Source organism: Leptosomus discolor, chromosome 6 (genome assembly GCF_034619465.1).
Source record: "Leptosomus discolor isolate bLepDis1 chromosome 6, bLepDis1.hap2, whole genome shotgun sequence".
NCBI lineage: Eukaryota > Metazoa > Chordata > Aves > Leptosomiformes > Leptosomidae > Leptosomus > Leptosomus discolor.
The window spans coordinates 3,724,789-3,750,712 of record NC_141396.1 but is presented as its reverse complement, the minus strand read 5'-3'; the positions used below and the strand labels follow the sequence as shown (position 1 = coordinate 3,750,712).

At 39.4% G+C, this 25,924-nt stretch overlaps 1 protein-coding gene across 1 annotated transcript; it reads right to left on the bottom strand.

Annotated features, from left to right (window-relative positions):
• Positions 1-32: 32 nt before the first annotated feature.
• Positions 33-25,823, bottom strand: DHX32 (DEAH-box helicase 32 (putative)). Its single transcript, XM_009957129.2, has 11 exons — positions 25,554-25,823; positions 22,659-22,852; positions 20,852-21,224; positions 18,081-18,326; positions 15,729-15,828; positions 15,465-15,623; positions 5,646-5,837; positions 3,804-3,953; positions 2,520-2,710; positions 1,479-1,660; positions 33-225 (listed from the first exon to the last, which is right to left on the bottom strand). Exons 1-11 carry the CDS (start codon positions 25,821-25,823, stop codon positions 33-35), a joined length of 2,250 nt encoding a protein of 749 aa, XP_009955431.1.
• Between the last annotated feature and the right edge of the window lie 101 nt (positions 25,824-25,924).

Below are 25,924 nucleotides of genomic sequence, written 5' to 3'. Positions count from 1 at the left end.
TTTGTCCAATATAGGATAGTTCAGTCTAAAAATCACTGAATAATACATCTTTGTTCAGTGGGAGTTTGGGGAAATTTTTCATCTTCTTTGTTGTCATTGTTAGTTTTCTGTTCCTCCTTCGTGGCAGAAACAGGCGACAAGTGATTGATCACTTCCTGCAGAATATCCTTACTTTCACTAGGAGGGAGATTGCTAAAATAATATTGAGGTACCAGCTCCACGAATCTGGTGAGGAAATAAGACAAAACATTATTATTTTTTTAATTGAATTTTGAAATATTTGAAGAGCTATTTCCAGGCTTGTGCAAAAAACATCAGCAACATGCTGATGCCTACAGCTACGAAGTTGGTATTTCAACTCAACCCCAAAACTCTCTGCAAGATGTAGTAGTAGTTTGTGCTTTCAGTAGACTTGCACTTAAAGTACTTGGTCTACACTTCAGGTGATTGTCATTCAGTTCTCATTGCTGCAGATGGCATTAAATAGGAATTTTTCTGCAATTTTTGTTTCAATAAAATTATGAAAAAGGCTTTCTTATAAACATTGGAAGTAGAAACGATAGGACAGTGAAATGTATATTGTCAGTGTAAAGAGTCTTTTGCAAAAGGAAGACTCTAGTCCTGAATTCATAAACAGTTGATACGGGATGATTTAGCTGGCCGGGTACATAAAACATGTCGAGAAAAAGATTTGCTGGAAAATAGCTTTTCAGGGAACAGAGAAGTCTCCAGCCAGATGAATCTATGAGTACACTGCTGTGTTAACTCTTCCTTGATTTTTTTTTTTTTCCCTGTATTATTTTACTTGTAAGAAACTTTTGCAACTTGTAAGATGTTTTTTCAATGAGTAAATTGATTGCAGTTACAGTGGCAACCACTGAGACTTACTCTGGTACCTGAACAGATCAGCATGCCTTAGGAAATAGGAAAGGCTGACTTAAATGGTGTTTTGTTTTGCATGAAAAGAGTAGTAGGGGCGTGAGATTACAGTTCTTCCCTTTTTTAATAGTTCTGAGCTGTAATGCAGCGAGTGTTCTGAATGAAAATGAAGACATCAAAGCAAAGTTACGCACAGTGACAGAACAATGCTGGCAACAAAGAAATAAAATTTATCCTACATCTGTTCACTAGTGAATATAAAAAGTGTGAAAAGCAACAATTGCTTCACCCTTGCAGGGATGCCAGCTCCTCTTGCTTGACTAGGTATGAAGGTTGTTCTTTTCTCATACCTATTTTACGTTTTTTTTTATTTATTTTTTTTTTTAACCCACATCCATACCTAGAGTGACTCAGTTATGCTTGGAATGTGTTGTCAACAGAACCAGAGCATAGGTGGTTTTATGACAGAGGTAAAGGGAAAGGAGAAGATGACCAGAGTGGACTTCTCCAGGCACTGCTCTCAATATACACACACATCCTTGCCCTTTTTGGGGGGCAGAGGTATGAGAGAAGAAACATTTTTATCATTGTTGACTTACAGATTGGGTGATATCTCGGAGACGACTCTGATGGAATTGCCTTCTGATACACTAAACTCGTGGAATAAAACCCACTCAGGAACCCGTCTGGTATTGTAATACGATGAGAAAGGATGAAGCTGGGCCACTTGTCTGTGCGTTAGCATTAGGTAGTTCCCCGAGCCGTCTACATCACGAGCAATCTAAAGCAAAACGCAACGAGTTATCCATTACTTAATTGAATCTACAAGATGCATAGATCAGTGCTTGCTTATTGTGTTAAAACCAGGAATTAAACTTGTATTCAGATAGTTTCAGCTGGAGAGCCTAAACCTTGTCCCAGATTTCAGCAGGAAAGCTAAGGACTGGGTACTGTGAAATGAGGTAGAGTTAAAGAAAATGTTGATCACTATATTTGAAAGGAAACTGCAACAAACGAGGGTAGGCTTATACAGTAAGTATCTGAACTTGGCTTTGAAGGGTCTGTGTAACAGATGTAGTCTTCCAAAATTGTAAGACTTCAAAACACAAGGTGTGGCAGGGCACTACTACGTGAAGTAGTGTAGTCTGGAGGGGTCATTCTTGTGTTTAGGCGGAGCATAGTGACATGGAGGAAAGTGGGTTTTCAAGTGGGAATAAATTAATCTTTCTTGTTTACATTTACAATTACAGTTAGAGTACCCCATCTGGTTGAGATGAAGAAAGCTGTATATCATGTATACTTAGACATATTCAGTAAGTCAGTTCTATGTTTCCAGGGTATTTTCAGAAAAAACATTTTCAAAAAGCGAATAATGTCTGGGAGAATATTAGAAGTTAAAGAGGTTTTTGAGGTAAGAGAGTCCTTTGAGTGAAAGGCATATTGCCAGTTCTCCTCTTGCAGTGAAGCATGTGGACTTCATGGTGTGCTGGCTGAACCCCAGAGAGAAGATTGGAATTGATAGAATTGTTTTTTACCGTTTTCTGATGATCGAGAGATTTCACTACCTAACAGAAGTCCTCTGAAAGCTTTCTCTATAACTTAGCAATACAGTAAGATGAAACCGCAATATTTTTCCTTACGTGCATAAAGTAACCGGATAAGAGAGATTTCTTAATGCTTAGTATATTTTCTTTTGATCCAAAGTCCGGTTCTGAGATGGGAAGTTCAATACGCTTCATAATCTCTACCAGTTCGGCTCTGATAATTTCTGCCATCCTCAGTGCAGAGCAGCTTAGAAAATAATCACGACACCATTTCTCATTACTGTAGTCTGTGGAGGAAAAAACAGTATTTTGGCTTAAAGCAAAGTCTTACTAGTAGGTGCTATCCACAGACATACTGCTCTATAAAATGCTCTTTCACTGGTGCAAGAGATTAAAAACGTTTTGGAGCAAGTAGCTGTGTCAGAGCTGCCCAAAATTCGGATAACGAGAGCCATACGGGCAGCTTAGGCTCATTGTAAAGTGAGTGGGCAACACTTGATACCCTTACTTAGTTTTATAGAATTTTAGCTCTGTCTTTCTGAATAAAAATACACAGAATCCCTTATTTGGTCTGTGAAACATAATAGCTTCAAACAGAATGAGTAGCAACTCTTATTTTCAGGCTTTCTGGGTTCAGGCCAGTATATGGAACTGAAATCACAACTGTAGTGCTGGTGGTGATGCTGCATGCTGGTAAAGGTTCTCTTGGACCTCTGTGCAGCATGGCTGAACGTGAAACAGTCCTACTGCCCTGTCTGAAGTTTTTACTGAGTATATGCACGTTTATCACTCCACTGTTTTAAGTACTGGACTCAGGCCAATCCAACCTGAGCAAGATGTTGGAGCGCAGGGCAATGCTGTGAAGAGCTTCTGTCTGCTGTGCAGTCCTCTGGCTCTTACTTGGTTTCCTGTAAATGTGAACTTTACTGCTTTCAATTTTTTTTTGTCTGAAATTTTCCTTTCAGTTGACAGCTATCAGAAAACACCAGGATTGTTAGGCTGCTGGGGGAATCAAGTCCCTTCTCAACTCTGTTTATGTCATTTCACATCTTAAACCTGGACTACGTGCTCTTACATAAGGAACCATCATTCTGGTTTTGTGCAGTCTCATTTCAAATGACAATTGTATTAGTGCTTACGTAGCCTTGTGGGATGAGGAACGCTGTCCTAGCTCATTTTCAATTAGTTAATGAACTAAAACCGATATTCGTTTGCAATGGCTACTATCTTAGGTTTCTCCTTGCAAATTAACAATCCTAGAAGGAGTCATTCGAAAAGGATTTGTGAACTAAACGATAACAATGACTGCTCAGATTTTTGTTTTCTTTTTTACAAGTTGGTTACAACATGCTGCGTTTTCTCTGGTGTGGGTGCACTTACATTGGCTTGCGGAGTTTGCGCTGGCTTCCTTGAAGGCGTTGAAGATGTTTATAAGAGTAAAGTGATCTCCTGCAGGGTGTGAGAATTTTCGCCAGCAAGTAAGAGCAATCTCTTCTGTTCCAGGGGGTGCGTGTAAGAAGCAATTTGGAGCTTAGAAAAAAATCAAGCCAGTGATTATTAAGACATGTAGGTGCAGGCACGAATAGTACTCCGCTGGTATTTTTGGGTTTTTTTTCCTTTCTCAGTTCCCTTTAATCTTCGGTGTTGGATTGCTGCTGAAGAACTGAATGTATTGCGTTCACTAGAGTTTTGTTTGTGTGGATGTTCTGTCAATCTCTTGGTTAGTTAATTTGTGCTGTCAACACAAAAGAAGGTGAGCAGCTTTCTCCTAGACTGGTGCCAAACATGCTTGGTAATGGCATGTTCCAATTTATCCAGAATCCAAGCACATGGTTTCTTTAATATAAAAACCCCCTAGATCTATGGATGTAATGCCTTAATTTGCTCCTATATGGTGAATTTTGCGCCTTCCAGTGCATTTTACCTGTGTTGCGGTACTGTGCTACGTAATTGTGTCTTTTGAGATAGTTGAGTTTTTTTAAAAACTAAAGTGTGCTTATGCCTAATGGTTTATGTACTAAAAAATTGTATTGCAACTTTAGGCCCACTATTAAAAATCAAGCCAGCTCGGGAATAAAACCGATTTGTTCTGTAAGGAGAACAACTGTTGCAGCTTGGTGTCCTGTGAGCTCATGTCCTTGCTGCCTGAGACTTCTCACCGATTTCTGGGCCCAGGGTAGTCCCCGTGGGCAGAGCACTATAATGCCATGCCAAAACACGCTCTACGGGCAAGGTTAAACTGTGGCTGTTGGGCAGCAGACAGCTCTCGAGCATTGGTTCTGCACTGGGGTTATGCCCTAAAATCAGTAGCGTGGTGTTACGTGGTCAGGAGGCTGCTGTGGAGGGAAGTGAGACAGCTAAATACTGCTAGAGCCACCATCACTGTGTAACACTGGGACCTAAAAGACTCTAAGTGTAGCCCTGCCCTGCAGTATCTGGTAGGATCCTGAGAAGTCATCGTCAGTATTTGCTATTTGAACTTCTGGAGTCGCTCTCCTTTCAGTTATCCTAAAATACTTGATCGTGTGCTGCTTGGATGTGTTAAGATCTCAATAGCAGCTTTCACAGAATGAGTATGTTTTAAATATCTGGGATTTATATGTTGGTTTGAAAGCTCTGTCACATCAAAGCAGAGAAGTTCTGTACTTAACAACCTTCTAATATAAATGTTCTTGCTCCAGACTTCGCGTGTCCAGGCTTTGGGGCCAGCTGGTTTGTCTCACAGTGCTGCGCAGGAGCAGAGTGATCCATGGTATGGTATGACAGGTAATGGTAGGGGTACTTAAGGTTATGTTAGTTTTCTAAAATATTTGAAGTGGAGAAACAAGATCGCAAAGTAATTCTTTGTAGGTCAACAGTTCAATATTGTTTATAATTAGAACTTCCACTAATTTGCTGCTCCAGTCTGTAACAAATGTACATGAACATGAGATAAGAAAGCTCATTTTGCAGGGATGTTCTGCGTATGCTTTCTGACAAAAGGCTGGAAGCTGATGGGGCAGCTGAAGCATGGAAATGGAGTGCTACTTATAAATTCATTGTGTTTCCCTGCGTGCTTAAAGTCAAGACTTAAACAGCCAAAGATACTCATTTACTTGAAATAAGTGGGGTGTGAGTAACAAAAGTTTGCCTTTGGTTTGCCCTTGTGAATAGACTTCAAAAGAGTCTACGTGGATTTGGCAGGTGGCACAAGCCGTGCAGTAAGACATTGTTGACGACTACCTGTTACCATGGCCGCAATGGTGAGCATTTCATCAACACACTCGAATTCACACGAAGCCAGTATTGACTTTGACAGTTGTGGATCCAGGGGAAATTCTGACATAATAATTCCAAATTCAGAAAGGTTTCCATCGTTATCCAGGGCTGCTAGATAATCGAGATCTTCCAAAGCCTGCATCAGGCTTTCAGGAGCTAATAAAAAGGAAAGATAATTCAAATTCTTGAGAATGGCTACATAAAAATGAATATCTGAATTCTCATTATAATATTTCAGTTGTATATTTCCTGTGTGAAAACAATAGAAGTCAGCTTCTATTACTTGACAATGAGTAAGAAGAAAAAGCAATAAATGAGATGAACGGAAGGCTGAGAACGTTCTGGAGGAAGAAAATAAGGGGTAACGATTACAGGGCTGCAAATAACTTTGTTGATCTATTTTTGTGTCAGAGCAGGTTTTGTCAGAAGCCCAGACACAGTGCTGAATATGTATTGCCCCCAGACTATGTCGAAAACTCCTTCCACTCTTGGCAGTCTTCAGGTGATTTTTTTTGTGTGCGTGTTTGTTGTTTTTAAAGAGAGGTGGTCACGTTTGAGGCGTCTGAGATACACAACAGCTCTAGGAAAGAGGATTATAACCAAGAGACGAACACTTACAGAAGTAGTAGCCGCCTTATCATTCTTGCAGGTGTTTGGAGTTCTCTTGGTTGCCTTTCTTTTTTTAATTATTTTTCTTTTCCCTGGTTTCTCATGATGTCAGAAGACAAATGGGAACATAGTAAAAGAAATTATCTCCCTAGCAATTGGCTGTACCTTCTCACTGAACAAAAGTAAATGTTCAGTTGTCCCTTATTGTATAGGTTGTAACTTCCTTACGACCTCCATAGGTAGAGAACAGTGAGGCAGCAAAAATGGTGAGTGAATATAGGAAAATAATTAGGTAGGCTGAGAGACTAATTTGGGAAAAAAGTAGGAAATGAGTGAATTTGGGTTACACAGTGAGTAGGGAGCATGAGTACGAGATGGATTGAACGGAGGCAAATGTGAAGGTTATAACGAGTTAGAGTTTAGTGTTTAAGATGGAGGTCTGAACAGTGAGAGCAGAGGAGAATGAAGACAAGTGATGGATTTTGTGCCTTAGATGTTAGACAAATGCAAGTGGAGGCCTGCCAGGAGTGTTCGGTAGGGAAGTTTACTTCTGCACACACTGAACACGGAGCTTTCAGGCTAAAGTGGTCCAAATATGCCTTTTCTGAAGACTGCTGGAGTATCAACGCTTAATTCAGTTCATTGTTCAATTAATTCCGTTTTGATCAATGGCATATTAAGCTTATTCTATAAGGAGGACTTCCACAAGTCACAGGTCTATCTTCCTCTTTCATGGGTGAGGGAGAACCCACAAGATTTGAAGATGCAGCAAATGGCTTATACACCCAGACACAAATATGCCTTTTCCATCGGTTCTCCTTACACCTCATCAGTTATTTCTTCTTAGCCCAAAAGATGGCATTTGCAGTAGCTCTTCTGAACCCCTCAGCTGGATGGGAGTAAATATCGAAGGAGTTTGACAAAGACTTTCTCATCAAGTATCTTACTGAATTTCTCTTCCCCGCCCCGCCCCCCCCCCACCTCTTTTTCTCTTGATTTTCTGCATCTGAGGCAGTGGAAGCCAGGATCAGCTCATGTATACCCCAGCCCTTTTGCTATTATTGACTGCTTTTTTTTTTTTTTTTTTGTGATAGATGGTGCCAGAAGGATGGGAAACATTTTTTTTCAGATTTTGAAAAAGTTGATCTAAGTGTTTTCTCAGCGACACTTTGTTCTGCTGAAAGAATGGTGTGATAAATTCAGACCCTCGCAGTTGCAGTTTTATATAAAACACATCTGAAAGGACAGGATTCAGCAAATCAGTACTTAAAATGAGTATTTGAACAGGCCTGTGGGAAATCTGCTGTTGTTGAAAGTAGGTCCCTTTGGCAAAACAAGCATAGAAGAGCCTCATGTGCAACCACGGTGGCTACAGCTCTGGGGCTAGAGAGAGTGAACCTAAAAGCTGAGTAGAAGTTGTCAAGCCTACGGTCTCCAAAAAGTAGCTGCTAGAGCATGAAGGACATTGGTGGAAATTTGGGAACTCTTGAAGTGTGAAGGCTCTCTTTCCTTCCACCTCTCTTCAAAGGTAGATTTCTATTCTAGGACTTATTGTAAAGATCAGTATCATATATGAGTGCCAGTTCATTTATATTTGTAACTGCTCTCTCTCCTTATTCCAGTTTAAGGAACTGTTTGATATTTTCTCTCTGTTTTATGGATAACAAGTTAAATTCTAGTCCCATTGAAGCTGGTGGCAAAAATTCCATGACAGCAGGACTTGGCCTCGTCCCCAGCCAAGCATACCCAGCACTGGGAAACTGATGACTGCACTGGCCATTCTTCAGGCTTCTGTGGGCTGCTCTCAGTTTGCAGACTAATGTAGAAAAAATATCTCCAGAAAAAAACCCCAAAACACACCACAGCTACCCACGCAGGCAGGGGGTGTATTTGTTCTTGTATCTTTGTTAGTAGATGACTAGAAATACTTTCTTGCTTGAATTCATTACAGACGGGAACCTGGCTTTGGCAGCTACTTCTGCCTCACGAAGATGAAAAGCAAAGCCAGGCTGTAGGGAGCTGCTGGGTCACCTTGAGCTGTAGCACCGCACTTCAGGCCCTCTGCCTTCCTGCAAGAAAACCTCGAGTTCGAGTTCTTGCTTCGTTGGCAGTGAACTCCAAGTTTATTGCCATTACTCTCTAATTAGCCAGTTATAATGAAGGAAAGAAAAAAGTAAAATGGGAAGCGAGCAAGCACCTGCTGTTTTTAACCCTTTTCTGTTACTAATGTATGAAGGGAAAAAACAGTTACCTTGGTTCCCTTTACGTGAGCTTTTACAGAACTTCTCCAGCATGTCAATCCGTTAGTGTTGTGACTTCAGTTAATTATAAAACACTTACTGTTAGTTTTCAGAGAAATTATCTCAGGAATCTCTAAGTTCCTGTTAAAGCTGTGTACCTGTTTCATTTCAGTATGAGAGTTTATATCTCTGCTTGTACAACATAAGGGGTTTCTGTCTAGAGAGAACATTTGTCATGAGACATAAGGTTTAATGAGATAAAAGATGAGCCCTTGCAAAAGCTGAAGCGTCTGAGAAGAAAATACTTAGGCAGTTTAAAGAAATGAAAAGTAACAGCTGATGAAGAATAAGAGTCAGTGACAGGAAATAGATATCAGTGATTGAAAATAGAGGGAGAGTAAAATGGTCATTCAGACATACAGTAATTACTAGGAAATCATGGAAAGCTAATTTCTAGAAATCAGCAAAGTAGTTCATGCTAGAACTTACAAAATATACGGTTATATGGCAGCCAATTTCAATCCCCTGATAGCATCAGTAGTTTGCATTTTTATGCACTAGAGGTAGTTGTCTTGAGATTTATAAGCACAAATTACTGCTCTATTTTGTTATGAGTGTTACCAAAAAAAAAAAAAAAAAAAAAAGACTCCTGGAGTTTTATTGTTCCAGAAAGGACAAGGTAGTAAAGGTAGATTAGAGCGGGTGAAGGAAGAGATAAAAAAGAAATGGGGCTTTCAGAGATGCCTCTGCATTTTGAGGCACAACCTCAACCAATAAAAAGCCATTGTAAGAACAGCAAATGCTCATTCGAGAGTTCTTTATGGTATGGTTGCTGTTTAAATAAAAACCACGATAAACCAAAAGTAGTGCAAATGTTGAGGTACAGAATTTAGATACAGAAAGCTCTTCTTTAAAGGACAGAAACCTGCATTGCTTTTAATGATTTCTAGCAAATGTCATTATTTTTAGGGCTGCTTGCCAATGCCAACTACTGCTGCCATCGAGGCAAACCTCAAGGCTTTGTGACTTGACTGCTGCTTTCACAGGAGCAAAGTTAAAAAGAAGATCTCAAGATGTGTCCGGTGCTTTCAACAAGAAACTGTCACATCCCTGGGAGTTTAAAAGGTATTACCTTATCTGATGTTTTCTTTCCCTTGCTCATGTTCTTTGGCTGCTTAAGACTGGGTTGCTCTGGACTTATTTTGCAAAATCTGGCTAGTTTTATATAAATCCAGATCCTATTCTTGATCATGGTTGGGATTAGTAAAGCAAATATGTAACAAAATGTTGTTGCTAGCACTGAAATTGTTTATCTGAGAGTTTCGAGCTGACAAAATCATGTTCTTCATTTCACAGTTTTTTGTAACTTTGACATGAACAGGTCTGTTTCCAAAGGTAACTGCGCCTTTAATCCTTTCAGTATTACATCCTACATGGCTGAAATTGAAGTGCTTAAAGTGTGATAAAATAAATACAGAAGTATTATTTGTGTTAAAGTAAACACAAAAGTATTATTCTTGTTGCACAGGGAAGCAAGTGATTTAGCGATTTGCTCAAAGTTCTGCAATAAGTGAATATTAGAGATAGGAATGAAATGTAAATTTCATTATTTTTAGTAGTCCATTAAACTGCTATATCGTCCTTATGTGGGGGATCTACACATCCTGTGTTCTGGTCTCCTACCCTGTGTAAATGTTAAGTGTGTAAAATACCTTTTTCTTGATAGATCTTTTCTTTCCCCAGAAATAACTGTTATAAAGTTAGATCTGACATGAATGTGGGGTGAAGGGGTGTTGTCTTTAAAGAGCTGATTCACTGCCTGGCAAACCAGAAGTTTTTCCAGCTTCTGTTAGGCTTAACAGCCTGAAGAACTGCCAAAATAATTACTGCAGGGAGAATAGTTCTGGGGAATGGTGTTTTCTGTTACTGTTTTTTAACATTGCTCCTTGGATAGCAAACTGAAGATACGGACGAATCTAGTGCCAAGTTTTCTTCAAATTATGCAAAGATTTTTCTTCTGCAAAGACAAGTTGCTGTGTGCAGGTTTCATCTTGATTCTCTTTTTTCCCCTATAACTTCTGAAGTAGGATTTTTTATGAGACTGTCATGCTCTGAAGCCACCAATTCTGTAACTATTATTTTGAAGTATATTCATAGTTGATCATTAAAAATTACTTTTCCAAACTCGTACTTTGCAGTCCTCCCTTTCCCCCTTGTGCTGCTGCTTCGCTCCTCCAGGCTGGCTGGTGCTTTTCTGCCGGCAGGGACAGCCAGGACAAAGGCTGACCTGCATTTTCCTGACATAAATACACCACGTAATACCCACACACCAGGGACAGCGCTGGCTGCTTAGTGCTGTCGGTTTTCTGTCTGCTCTGTGTCAGCCTCAAAGCACATAGGTGATTGTGCCGCATGTATATCCACAAAGGGTGTAATTTAAAGAATATTATATGATGGTATATAAAAAATATTTTTATGCACTTTGGTTTCTTTTGTTACTCTCTAGTAAATGACATGAGAGTAGTTGAGCTTTCTCAGTACTGAGCTACTCCTCATTTTTGGGATGTCCTTGGTGATACCAGCTCCCTGTTCTAAGCAATTGGCTACATTCGGAATGGTATGTGCTCGGGTGCTGCCCTGACTCCCATTCCTGGTGCCCCCTGTCCCCTGGATATGGGACTGCTGCTAAGGGTTGGGTTGTCCAGTCCGTACTTTGCTTCCTGTGTTCGCTTGCTGCCTGGACCTGGCCTCTTCCAGCTCCTTTTATGTTTTTCCACTGATTTGTGCGGTGCGGACTATGGCTGTGTCTATGCTATCAGGAAGCTTTTCATTAGGAGATATGTAATACTATTTAATCCAGAAATTAAAACATCAAAGAATCAACAAGTGAATTTAAGAGAATAAATCTGCCATGAAGTGACCTCTGTTGAGCAGACCTTACATGGCCCCTTGAGTTTCTGTCTTTGACAGTCTGTTTCCAGTGAAAAAATATGCAAACATATTTTGTTTCTGAAACAATTTGCAATTATATGCATTTATACAACTCTTCTTACTACGGAAATTCTAGAAACGTATTCTCAGTGGGGTTATGATAGCATAACTCTCAAATGTCATGGTATCCATGACCATCGACAAATATTGTCATAAGAAAATTGTTTGTGGTAATTCTGCATGAATCTGAAAATGGCTTTCACCTTGATTTCTTACGGAAATTTTACATGGCTTCATCTTTATGCTGATTGGCATTGTTTAAATAAGGATTTTCCAGTGATTTACAGAAATACATCATGTTGCTGCAATCTATGGGAAAGGAGTTCTTTTGTCCCATTCTCTAACGCAGTAAAGATCTAGCTGATTAACTGATAAAAATGTAAACATGTCCTTATTATAGTGGCACAGGAATTCAAATAATGCACTTCAGAACTGCAGTGCCAAATACATTTTCATATGGCTCATGAATTCTAAAAAGGGTAACAAGTCTGCTGCATTTGCTCAGCTTGATTATAACTTGAATTAAATGCAGCAGCTGTAAGCCTGACATGTTTGTTGCTTTCATAATGCAGTAATGAGTCAGAGTTAATCCAGGCTTTTATTTTTCCTCAAAGAGCATCAGAAAAAAAAAACTTATGCACATCATTGTTGAGCAGAAATAAAATGGTTTACTGATGTAATTTTTGTTTCTTATCTGCTATATGTTCTCTACTTCATGTACAGGGAACGGACCATGAAGTACTTCTCCTTGAATTCTTGCTGTGAATTTCAGTGTACTTTTGATTTGTTTGTTCACCGGTTCATGCCCCTGTGTTACTCTGTCGGCTAGGTGAAAACATTATTTTGTTTAGGAGAAATTCACCTTGGGTTAAAAAACCATAAGCCTCCGTCTGGTTCAATGGCAAATCGAACTTGGGCTGAACAGAAACGGCGTGGCACGTGGGAGATGCTGCAATGTTTTCACTCCCTATACTGAAAAGACAGTCGAATCCAAGGAGATGAGGAGACATGGAATATTCAAGCCCAGGACAAACTGTGCTGGGGAGAAACAGAAAGGCTGTTTGTGTTTTTGGGTATCTGTATGCTCTGAACAGTGCTTGATTTGGCCAGGTCAAATGAGAGCATATAGAAATACTGCCGTGTCTTTTTGCTTGCTTGTTCGTGGGGTTTTTTTGGGTCCACTTGGTCTTGTGCCCTGTTTGGTTGAGGGTGGCCAAACTGGCTTTGTCTACATTGGTGGTGGATGTGCATAAGAACTGTAATGGCCACGAGTTTTCTTAGAGTCAGAAAAGCCACGCGGCTTGTTTCGTGAGCTCTGTTGCTCATCTTTTTTGCGTAGGTCTGTACGCCGTCTCGCAGACCCCTCTTCCTCCTCTTCAGCCTGTGTTGTCACTTCACGTTGCAGAAGGCTTACGCAACTAAACTGGTTGCAGCAAAGATACTGAAGGCTTTTTGGGAAGCTGAAATCTCTTGCTCAAGTGAGGATGCTTTCCATCTCTGGTAGCTCTTCTGTTTGCCTCCTCTGCAACACAGTCCTGCAGGGCATAGCTGAGAAAGGTGGAACATCTATTTGACCTTAGGAGTAGCAATGAAAAAGCTTGAGGGCTACCCTTTAGCTGGGTACCAGAGGTATTTGGAGCTGGGCAGCAAGGACTCCATAGTGTGAGTTTAGGTTCAGTCTCTGCTTCTGCTGGAGGATGTCGGGCTTCTTCAGCCACTGGAGAGCTGTGTGCCATTGAGTGTGTGTGGCAGGTTGGGGCTATTCCAGGAGAAAATGAGAAAACTTGGGCTTTCACAGGCTGAGATCATTGACCCAAACGGATTATGAAGGGCCCAAAAGAAGGTTTTATGTGCTTGAAAGCTTGACATGTGTTTTGAGTTCTGTAAGTTAGAATTACAGAATGTGTTGGGTTGGAAGGGGCCTTAAAGATCATCTAGTCCCAACCCCCAAGTTGGTCTAATACAATACCTAACTCCCCTTACAAATTTGATTACTTCAGTATTCCTGTTTTTTGCAGACAAATGTATCTCACACCAGGTACTTCAGACTGTCTGGCTTCTGACAGTGTGAGCTTTATGGTCATCTCTGGAGAATTGTGGCAGGGATAGAACTTAACCGTTAGTAGGAAAGAGGTTCATGCTCAGAAGTGGGTAAAAGAAAGCAGAGGGAAGGCAGAGAAAGCCAGTATGTGATCTATCCTAGGATAAAGGAAGAGTTGTGCTAGACAATTAAAGCAATGTTTCAAATGTTTAATCGTGTGGGGCCTTAAGATGGGAAGGAGACCATGAAGTCATGCAGACTTTCTCATCTTGCAGTGGACCCCCTACAGTGTTTGTGGGATTCTTTTCTTCGTTCAAACAACTTGCCTAACATTCCTCACACTGTTTCCGTAATTCCTCAAACTTTTCAATACCTTGACCTCGCAGTTTTGATCTAGTTAGCAAAAATTTTTTCATATTTGATGCCCATCCAAGTAAAGCTGATGCATTCATCAGAAGCCTTTGCAAGTTTGTACACATCAGCAAGATGCTTTCTTCTGCTGCATTATCTCAAAAATACAGACAAAACTTAAAATTCCTACATCCGTGAAATCCTTAAATGCCTCTAGCATTTCATTTGCTCTGAATCCCAACTGTCTCCATTGTGCCTTTAAATCCAAAAATGCTGAATGCTTTTCCTAATGGAACTTCACTAATTCATTCTATGGTTCAGGAACAACTTTCTTTATATCCAGTAAAAGCACCAATACTTTATTTTTATTTTTTAGTAAAATACTTTCTAACTGAGTGGTTATGGTGTTCCATAACCGTTTTCCATGGAGGTTACCTAGATTCAACACACTCACAAGGCCAAAATACTCCGATTCTCATCAGTCCTGAATTAGTTACCACTCAGACTGGCAATGTTTTTTCACATTTCTTTTAGGCATGTTTCTGCTAAACAGGCAAACAAGGGAAAAGCAGAATAAATTCTACTTAAAAATTCCACTTACGATCCATCACAACATCCAACAGTGGGAACTAAACTCTTCATTACTGATTACTTCCAGTGCGCAACACGCAGAAGACAAGTGATCATTCTAACTTCATGTATGTGTGTGAGGAAAGGGAGGATAATAAAAGAATTATCCCTGTTTTCTCTGGAAAATTATCGTAAATGAAGCTGGTAATAGGTCACGTGATCCCAAAACCAGTGAAATTGGTGCTGTTTCTCTCTCTTTCATTGGCTTCAAATCAACAGCAGAATTTGCAGTGGTACTTGGGTTTTGTGCTAGGGCAGAACAGAGGAGACTGTCCTTCTGTAGAAAAAGCCCTAAACTATGAAGTCAGAAAAATAATTTAAAAAAAGCAACCGTTTTCTACACACCACAAAATTCAATGTATTCCCTGTCTAGTACTGAAAGATTATTCAGGTTTGTTTTATAAATAATATTGTCCTTAAGCAGCAGCTTATTGTACATTTGAGGTGGGAGATGCTGGAGGATAAGAAGAAAGCTGATTTCCTCCAAATATATCTCCCAGGTAACAACAGTAGTTTATTTGGGTTGTAAACTTTTGATTAAAAGAATATATTTTGTTAGCTATCTGTACGATGCCTGGTACAATGGGACACAAATTTTCTTTGTGGGTTCCAGGAAAATAATATGAAACCTAGATGAGAAGATATTTGGAGTATTGATTTTTTTTTTTTTTTAAATTTTTAATTCCAATTCCATTCAGATACTTTGTGGTCTTTTTTCAGAGCAGTTCATGCATAGTTTCATTTTTCTAGGTGCGACTATTGCATCATGAACTGTTCTCGTAGGTAAGTGGTAGAAGCAGTGGCAATATTATTACAAATAATTCAATAAAAACCAGCACTGTGTATAATAGGACAAAATTAATCTTTAAATAACTGCAAAAATAGTAATAAAAATGTGGAAAATGGGTGCATCATCATTACCTGGCCTGCTTATGAAGTCACAGTGTCTGAAGCCTGCTATATCCATCCTCTTCAGGAAGAGAACCATGCTAGTTAGGTTTGATTCCTGTATTTTGGCCGGTGGGTGTGGTTTCATTTCTTTGTACATAAATTCTTCAGGATACAAGCAGAAGAGCTTTCCTGGAAGAGATTGCAGGAAAATTACTTTTTCTTTTTTTGCATTGCTATGGTGATTCTATTAATAATTTGAGCTAATGGATTTAAATTTTGAGCTAATAATTCTACCTGATGAAGACATGCCCAGAATTTGTTTATGCATCTCTGCTTGACTTTTGCTGATAGGTTGCGTTATAACAGAGTCTGCTCTGATTCTAGGATTGTACACCTTTAAATGAAAGAGATATTAAGCATCAGATAAGTACGTGAAGACTACAAAAATATTAATGGTCTGTACTGAATTTTTTGTCTAGGTCATTTTACAGAGAGTGTAGTAAGAGTTTCATTTCTTTTTATACTGCGTATTTCACCAGCTTGGAAATGAGAGCAGTCAGCCCTTTGATAAATTGACAGACACGTTTTGCAATAACTCTGTGAGTATACTCTGAGATAAATATCTTTTTCTGAAGAAATGTACCTTGCTAAAGCAGAAAATGTTTATCTATGGTATCATCAAGGAAAGCATCAAAAAAAGATTATTTGTTTCTTCCAATGACAGAATCCCAACATTGTCTGATAACATTTTGTTCCATAACTCTGTATTTTTGTCTTAATACTGAAATCAATCAGTTCAGTACAGGGGACAAGGACTGTAACAAAGGTCTACAGTGCCCCATTTTATTTTGTTCTTAGTTGTACTTTATTTTGATTAAACCGAGGAGCTGATTCACTCACATTTTGACCACCAGATGATGTCCAGAAGCTTCTGCAGTATTTGACAAGGCATATAATATCTGGATAAAGCAACTTTCCAGTCATGCCATCTGAATGGACTTTGTCTGATTAAGCAAGGTTTTAATAAAAAAGATAAAATGCACACCAGTGCAGGGGATAAATTTCTTTTCCTCCGGGTAAATTTATGATGTATCTCAACTGCAAGACTTATGCAGGATTTTGTTCTCCACAAAACTTTGCCGGTTCCTCTATGTTCAGCTGACTTTCAGCCATATAGATTGTGAATTTGAACTGCTGAGGAGTGAATATTAGAGGACTAAACTTCAGCTGTTAGGACAAAAATAATTGAATTAAAGGTTAAAAATTGCATAAGCAGTAGAGGTGATTCGATGGCCCTGAGGACTGTATTGAAACTCATTTGTTCCTATTGCTTCATATTTCTGATTTGTGGAAGTCTGGAAGCACTGAATTTTACTTTGGGCTTCAGGTTACCGTGGAAGTGAGATTCGTTCCCATCATCCAAGACAACTGTAGCTTCAGAAATAAGTTGTTATGAGTGGCCTAATCGAAAGCTGCTTTTAGGCTTTTGTTCTTTTCACACAAGTATGACAATTTTTTTTTTCCTTGACTTGAGGCTGAGTTACTTTATAACCCCCATATGTGAACCTTTAAAAATGACCGTGTTAGACACAGGTTTTTGCAATGAAAATGAAAGGTAGTGGTAGTTCCCAGGCTTTTGCCTCAACTACTTTCAAGGCTAATCAGGATTAATGATCCCAGGTCCAAAATTTTAGGAACACTTAACTTTAATTTTGATGATTCCATTCTAGTTTATATAAAGAAACTCTGTTGTATTGTTTCTTTTGGCTGTTACTGGGGTATTTATTTTGACTTGCAAAACACGTAGGACAGTTCCAAAGCCTGTAGTAGTGCAGCTTTCCAATTTGTGTAGTTACTTGTTCCTACATAGTCGCTCATTCTTTAGGACATCAGTTTTGTACAATTATAAAAAAAAAAAAAAAAAGAGAAACGTGTTTACAGCTGCGCTAGTCCTTCCCAGCATGGGATGGAAAACAAGAACTGAGGACGTACTTAGAATGAGCTGTAAAAGGTCAAAGATTAATTTGATAAATTGTGGCATTTTGAGGTACTTGGGTGGAAGCACGTATCCGGAAGAGCACAAGCAGCCTTAAAAAAGTGTCATTCCCTGGTGAGCATCCCTTGGCGTTATATGATTTGTGGCACTACACTAAATTGTTAAACAAAAGGCAAGGTTGATCTACTAAATCAGGTAATCTGCCAATAGGTAGCCAAAAACTGATTGTATTTTGCTCTATCTATAAGATACTGAAGAGATAATTACAACTGATAGGCCAAAACTAAGGTGAGATATGGCTTGCAAATGAAATGTCATTGGTTTGGTGCCCAGATGAGTGGCAATTTCAGCTGGGAGTGCTAATCTGGCTTTAGGAATGTGAAAATTTTGTTTTCTGATAGAATTTAGGAAGTAAGTGTGTTTTCTTGCTTGGTTTTCACGTGAGATGTCCATGAAGGTTATTTAAATGTGGTTAATTGTTGTAATAAAAATATTACAGAATCTGACTTAGGAAAGAATAGAAAAATATTTGATCCTTTAGAAACAATTTGCATCAAACTGCTAGCTGCACATTTCCCTTTCCCCTACCCTGGAAAAAGCGTTATGCATAGTTCATTTTTGGCATCCTGGTTCTGGTTAACTTTACTAACCTTTCTTCTTTCAACACCGACATCAATGACAAAGGTTACATTTTTAATCCAAATCAAAGATTCTCCGAAGCTTGTGGTGAGTAGCACTTTTCTTCTGTATTTTTTGCAGCATTTCTGTTTGTCTTGGTTTGGTTTGGGAATTAGGTCTTGTTTTGTGGGGTATAAAGGAACTGGGATGAGTTCACCAAGGTCAGGATTTAAATTAGACTGTTCCTGTCTGATCATTTGGTAAGCTTTTTCGATTTCCTGTAATCAGGAGAAAGATTATTAGTTTGTTGGTTTTTTTTCTTCATGAGTATGACAAATATCAATCCTTCATTTTGAAGCAACTTTTTTATTCTAAAATGAATTTTAAGTGTATCAGACTGTACCAACGTTTAAATCTTACATGATTAGTAATTAAAGCAGGAAAAAAGGAACAGAACTATGTACGAGAGTTTACTGACTGTGTCTGCTAACTATAAACCAGGGAAAAGCTGGTCTGTTTTTTGAAATGTCTTTTTCTCTTCTGCACTTTTCAGAATAGTCTCCTCTGGCTTTAATCGTATCCAAACCAACCTCCAGGGGAAGACAGATGTGCAAAAATATAGAGTATAGGAATAGTAAGAAATGATGAAATGGTCACTAAACTTTATATGGGCCGTGCAGGATGCATCCACGTCAGTGATTTAGTGCTGAGGAGTTGTGTGCAAATTAGTCACGTGTGTAGGGCTGGTAATGCTGTAGCAGACACTCAGGTGCCCCGCTGGGGTGCCCGAGATGTGCTCTCTTCTGCTGGAACCAAAGTTGGGCACGTGGGTGCCCTGAGTGGCAGCGGCCTCTGGGAGACAGCAAGTCACTGCTCCAACCCTCTCCAGTCCCCACCATCCCCATCACTGGAAGGGCTAAAATGGCAGAGCCCCGGTTTGGGTCGCTTTGGAAGGTACTATTGTGGTTTTGGTCCAATTGCAATACATGAAAAAATCAAAGTGTGCAGAAACCTCTCTATTTGACCTTAATTATTGTGTTTAAGATAATATGAATATTGTAAAGGTTTTTATTTGGTATTTTTTAATGGAACATCACCTCTAAAACAGTTCACAAATTCAGAGGTTGAATATAAATTGTAAAAGGGTGATTTTTTTGTCGTTTTAGTCTTTTTTTTTGAGGTAGAAAATAATTTGTGTTGCGGACAATTGTTTTTAAAGGAATACAGAAATCATTCATAGACTTGTTCAGTTTGAAAGGGATTTTTTTTCTTCCAAAAGCCTTTTTGTTAGCAAACATTTTTCAAAATTGAAAAACCAGATTGAGTTTCTGTTTGAAACTGCCACTATTCATTGTAGTTATAGGTTAAAAGTATTCTATAAAAATTCTTATAATGATATGACAGTGGCATCTAATAGCAAGGCTGGCACCAAGACAACACCTAAATCTTAATGTTCTTAGTTTATTCATATTTTTGTTCAGTTTAAAAGACAGTTGAGTGCTAGGGAACAGCGAGCCATTAGCAATATGGAACTGTAAATCACAGTTAAGGAGGAATGCATATGGGATGTGAGCTGTGCAGTAACAGTTCATAATGAGCATTTTGTTTATCGTGAGAGAGAGAACTAAGTAATCTCTTCCTTAGCAAGAAAGAAATTATGATTTTTGTATTGTGTGGGACTTGCTAATCAAATATTTTTTAGCAGAAATGAAACTTTTCTTCCCAGTGCTTCAAAATGGAAAGACGATGTGTTTTCTCTCCACCATTACTTATTGTAAAGATGGGAACTGATACAGGGAATTCCTCAATTCATCATTTGAAAAATTTGTCTCTATAAACTTCACAACTGATTATTAGCATTATTGAAAGTGTTACATGTCCATCAGTTTTGACAGTGAAAAGCAATGCTACCTGGGTGGTTTATGGTAATTTATCCTTTCCTATGAAAAGTCATTACGTCCTGGAGCTACTAAGGTGAATTTGTTGTACTAAAGCAAATTTAATGATACAAAGTGGAAGGCTGGATATCACTATCAGGAAATAAATAATAATAATGATAAGAACTTATAAGAATTTCAAGTCTTAAAATGTTTATTTGATGGACAGATTGCTTTGACAGCTCTAAAGTACTGTGAATTTTTTTTGAGAAGGACCGGATCATGCAGTCCTGGCAGCAGTGAATTTAGGGAATCGCTGCTGTCTTCAGGGATTCAGAGATGCCACTATTTAGGATAGCCAAGCCCATACAGATTCCTACATTATCTGTAGCACCTCCGGAGTGACATTCGCCTCCTGCTGTTGTGTACACAAATGGTGGGGAAGTTTGCAGCCATAAAGGAGAATGCAAGTGGAAAAACCTTGTGGGCAGGCTTGAGGTAAAAACATCCATGTGGAGTAGGACGTTTATGCAAACTGGACGTGTGTCCAGTCCTGCAAACCGGGGATGACACAAAGTGGGAGTTCCCCGATGCCAGAGTAGGTTGCAAGTGTTGACTCCTTGCATCTGTGGCCCTTGTCCCCCTACGCCGCCTTTGCTCGTCTTTACGTCTCGCAGAAGGCTGATGGTCTTTCTTTAAGCCTACAGAAGATCTGATACTTCTTTGTATTAGTTGATGCTGTGTGTATGGGTAATACAGTATTACATATACCATAACTTCTTGGTAGGAAAAACCTGAAATTATAAAAACTGTTGGCAGTGTCTGGTGCCTTAGATACTGGCAACAAGGTATGTGTGGGTCATAAACACAGATGTAAATTGTCTCTTGATTAAAATCAGAAATATTGGAATCGGTTGGTAACTTACTTGTTCACATGCCAGAAAGATCACGATGTCACCCTTCTCTTTTGTGTGGTGTATCTCAAAGAGCAGCCTCAGCGCAGACAGAAAGGGGTCTTTCTGAATGCTGCAGGAGTACACAACCTCTGCGTGCTGTTTGTTTTCCACTCTTACGAAGGGGATGCTGCCATAATAGTTCTGCAGCGTGCTGGACATATGAGGCGCAGTGAGTATGACCAGCCTCAGTTCTGGTCTCGAGATCAAGACATCTTTAAGAAGGCCAAGTAACGCGTCTGTTGCCACAGTCCTTTCGTGCACGTCATCCAAGACGATAACGCCGTAACAGTTCAGAAGAGGCGTAGACATCATTTCCCTTTGCAGCATGTCATCTGTACAGTATCTGCAACAGAGAAACAGAACACTCCACAAAGTTTCTGGGAATATTCAGATCTGATTGTAAGAAATTTGTTCAGGGTCGTGGGGACAGCTTGGTTCTTTCTGTTTGAACAGGAAAGATGTGGTAAGAGCAGAGAGCCTTTTTTATAAACAGTATCACAGTCTCAACTGCATGCTTAAATCCTCTTTAAGTAGCTGGGAACTCAATGGAATTCGATGATGCTAAGTGGCACTGTGGTTGAAAGGATGCTCTAGGCAGAAGAAGAAATACTTCTGCCCTAAAATCGTGACTTCTATTGCCTTTTGTCTTCCAAGCTATCTCAGCATATTGCATGCCATAAACAATTCTTGAGCTAGGAACTAATACTTTTAGATGAGGAAAAGAAGGTGTATGCATGCCCTTGAGGCAGTACCAGAACCAGGGTGGGAGATTAATTCATGCCATAAAGCCCTCCTCACTTTTATCCCCATTATTCCTGCCACTGAAAGTTTTTTAAAAGGGTATTATTTTTTTTTGCTGTGTTGCTCAGCAGGACTTTGAATTTTTGACCCAGGTTTCGATGTGTGAGAGAATAGGATTCATCTCCCTTTTGCATCAGGAGCAGCTGCAGGGAGATGTGCTGCAGGATGAGGTTGACAGAGTTCTTCATGAAAGAGAAAGGACACACAAGAGGAACAATGGTTGGACTTGATTTTCAGAAGTGGTGAGTATCCTCTTCTCCGCTGGAAATCAGTGGCTGGGAAAAAGGCTTATGAGCCTCATTTTATAGTTGCTGCCTGCCCTATGAAGGAACCAGAGAAAATAACTCTCCTAACTCAGAGAGGATCAAGATCTGAATCCCTGTGTTGCTGCTGTCACCTGCCTGTATTTAACACCTTAAGTGCATTTCTTATCTCTTAAAAATCCCCCTAAATGCTTTTTTCTCCTGTTACTGAATGTACCAATATACCCTTTTCTAGCCATAATTTTTGATTGCTTTTAAATTCCAGCTTTACTTTGTGATAGATTATCCAATGTTCTCTTACGGTCATGAACACTTCTGTACTGGCAAAGTAGAATGATACAGAGGTTACTGAGGTGCTTAATGAAGTTCTGCACAGACGGTGGCTTTGCCCACTTAAATCTCTGCCGCAGTTTAGCACAGGATACCTCCTTCAAGCCTTTTACGGCTTATTGATAAGTTGCAAAATCTCCAGTATCTGCATTTTAAAACACTATACACAACCTTATAAAGCAGTATTCATACGCTATGCAAAAATCTCTTGCCACTACAGCAATGTTCCTCCACGGTTGTTAGATTATCTGTCCTGACCACGTTACTGGCGTGGTGCGATGAAGAGCTACGCACTGGAGGGCTGTCAGCTCCAAACTTTTGTGCTTGCAAAGAACTGTAAGCTACACACGAGTTTGAAGGCCTTAAAACCCAAGCACACAAACCTCAGGATCGTTTCTGTTGCGCAGCAGCTTTCAAACGGCACAAAATACCCCACTTCGTGCCCAACGTTGACATCCATTTCGTCGGCTACGCGCAGTGCCAGCCACACGGCTGTCTGCTTGTGTGCCTGGGTGCACACGACTACGCCGTGTCGGTAGCGGACAGAAAGGCAATACTCAGCACACCACTGAGGAATCTGTCAGTCAACAAGAAAACAGACATGTTTAGTGTTTAACCTATTTAGCAGAGACTGTAGTGCAAAAGAAGTAGACAGTGTGGAAGAACTGAATCAACCCAAGCGCCCGCTGCTTGCTCCTGACCTGACCACTGTTGGCTGAGCTGCACCTAACCCAGAAATTATCTGCTTTGAGAGATGTCAAGACTGGGAATCTCTTAAGCAGTCAGGAGTTGGAATGACATGAGCTGGAAGGTTTACCTGGGAATTTCTCAACTGGACTCAGATTAGTTTGAATATATTGCAGGAGGGACAGAATTGGCCTCCGGGGAGCCGGTGACACCGGCGGTGTCATTCTGAAGCATCTGCTGATTGATCCAGCAGTTTTACTGCAGTTGTTGTCACGGGCTTCTCAGCTGGCTCGGTGGTAAACCTGCCCGTGCTAGATCGTGTTCAGGTGCTTGGCATGAGAAACACGTCCCAGGAAGAAGAGGATTTCAAACTGACAAATGCCACAGTAAATAGGTGTAATTTCAGAATAATTAACTCTGTAAACAAAGATAACGGAAACTGATCTGATCCAGAAACGTATGCAGCAGCTCTCTGATGTGTATATTTACAGTAGAAAATCAACACTAGAAAATGTTCACGTGTTAATGTCATGAGAAAGTAAAATTACATTATAAGTATTATTTTAGTGAAAGTATTAGGTTTCAAATCCTTTACTTAACATATATAAGCGAGGTGCATCAGCCACCTATCATTTATTTCTGTATAGTTGTTTCTAAAAATGGTTGAAAAGCAGCCAGCAATGTGTTACGACCTATTAAACTTGTTTAAGGACAATTTAAAAAGCTGACATTCCTTAGCAAGCTGTTTATTATTACACAAAGTTTGTTCTGTATAAATTACAGTCACTAACAAGGGGTAAAGACTTTGCACTCCAAAAAATATTCCAGGCACCGGGTGGGTGTGTATCCTTTTTATAGGACCATAGGAATTTTCAATAAGTATGGATTCTCTGGTTCAATATGTCATCTCTAGCAGAGTCCAGCATCAAAGTCTCTGGCAGATATGAGATGCCCTGCAACACTAACTATCCAATGGCTTTACCTGCAGGAAAGTTTTCTGCTGATCCCAGTCATAAACTACAATATTTTGTACTATAACACTTGCTTGAAAATTCTCTGCCTACTGTGGTAACAGACTTAGGTTGTTATATGTTATTACAACAGAATTTGATCGTCCTGGTGGATATTTGTGTGCTTAGAGTCAAATGAGATCTTGGCTTCAGTGATGTCTTTTAACAGGAGTTCTCTAAAGTAATTGTGTATTCTTGGAAAAAGCATTTGCTCTTGACTGAAGTGAGGGAAAGACCATTACTTCTCCCTGAGAAACAGCTCTACTGATTGCAATCCTTCATTCCCTGACAACTTTTTTCACCTTCTCTTATGACCTGCCTGCAAATCCACTGTATTTCTTTCCTGATATAGCACTAATTAGAACCAAAACACACTTTCCAAGTAAGAGCATGCCTTGAAGGCAGTAAAGGCATTGCAGAGTTTACCACCCACTGGGTGTTTAGTGTGATGATGGACAAAAAGATGATAAAATAACAAGTCTAGTCATTATTGAGGAGGAGGCGGCAATAAAATTCTCCAAATGAACAAAATAGCAGCCAGCCAATTGTGGAAGGAATGATTTATTGATAAAATGCTAAAGCAACCTGAAAAAATTCCTCAAGTATTTCACACTTAGCCCTGGCCTCTCTCAAGACAGTGGAAAGACACCTGTAATTTCAGAAGGGAAGGATCTTTGCTGTTATGTTCTGTAATACATTAGGGAGTATATATTTGATGGGTTTTCAAGTGGAGATGTGATGTGATATACAAAGAAAGCAAAAATTTACAGTGCACTTACTGGTAGATACAATATTTTATACAGAATTTTTCTAAGGTTATGTGTATATTTGGTTTGAATTTTAAACTACAGTAGTTAGTGCATGTGGTCTTCAGCGTTTAGAAAGGGCTTGATATTTTTAAATTTAGTGTTTAGTACAAAAAAAGTTGTGGTTTGAGATTTTTGTTAGTTGTATATGACACTGAGCTAATCACAGTCTGAGAAGTGTTACTTTTCAGTGCTCAACTTACCCTGAAGCCCAAAAGACATCATCAACCAAGTAAAAATGGCTTGTAACAGAGAAACGTGAAGTAAGTGTCAATTGTTTGTGAATATTCGAAGAAAGTTATTTAAATGTATGCATATATATATCTCTATATATCTATATTTGGCTGCATCAATCTTTATTTGCTTTCTGTATTTCACTTTCCCTCTCTGGTCTTTATACCTCAGATTACAATAGGTGGTTCCATGTCTGTTTCTACGCTGAGAACTGCTGAACTCGGTGCAACTGTGTGCGTACACTGCAGCTGAACTCTTCAGAACTGGAGGTTATTATATTGCAATACCATACAGCACTCAGCAGAGCAACAGCCCACTACTAAGAGAAGCCAGATACTAGTATAATATAAATCTGGGTACTGATGTGACTAATACAAGTAAAGGGCAACAGCAGTGAAGGGTAAATTCTTTGCAAAAAAGATTTTTCTGTTTTAAAAATAGGTAATATTAGTAAAATAGTAATAGTAACTCTGAAAAGTCTACAACATTAATTGTTCTAAAAATAGTTTTAAAAAAACCTAGCAAAGTATGTTGTACTGACCTGGGAGCTCTTGCCAGTCTTAGCATCTCCAGACACAATCACAATTTGATTATGAAGTAAACTTTCCGTAAAAGTATATTTCTCTTTCCATATTGGAAGTTCTTCTCTTTCTTTCAGAAGTTTATAATAACGGGAAGAGTAAGGCAAGCCATCAAAGGGATTAAGCTCTAAATCTTCTCCACATACTAGTATTTCCTCTTCATCACCGTCGCTGCAGTCAAGTAATTCTGAAAAGCAGTGGATCTCTGGAGAAAAGGTTAAAACCTCCATTTTTCTTACATATATTATTCCCAGCAGAGCCACATTAGTAATGGAAGGAGTCCTTTGTGTACTGATTGATCATTCAGGCCCCCTAAACCTGAGGAAATCCA

Excerpts from the sequence above, each read along its gene's own strand:
- DHX32 (XM_009957129.2), bottom strand. The coding sequence starts at position 25,823 with ATGGAGGTTTTAACCTTTTCTCCAGAGATCCACTGCTTTTCAGAATTA. Across the intron at positions 22,853-25,553 it reads AGACTGGCAAGAGCTCCCAG|ATTCCTCAGTGGTGTGCTGA; the intron begins GTCAGTACAACA and ends GTTGACTGACAG. Across the intron at positions 3,954-5,645 it reads CATTGCGGCCATGGTAACAG|CTCCAAATTGCTTCTTACAC; the intron begins GTAGTCGTCAAC and ends TTTTTTTCTAAG.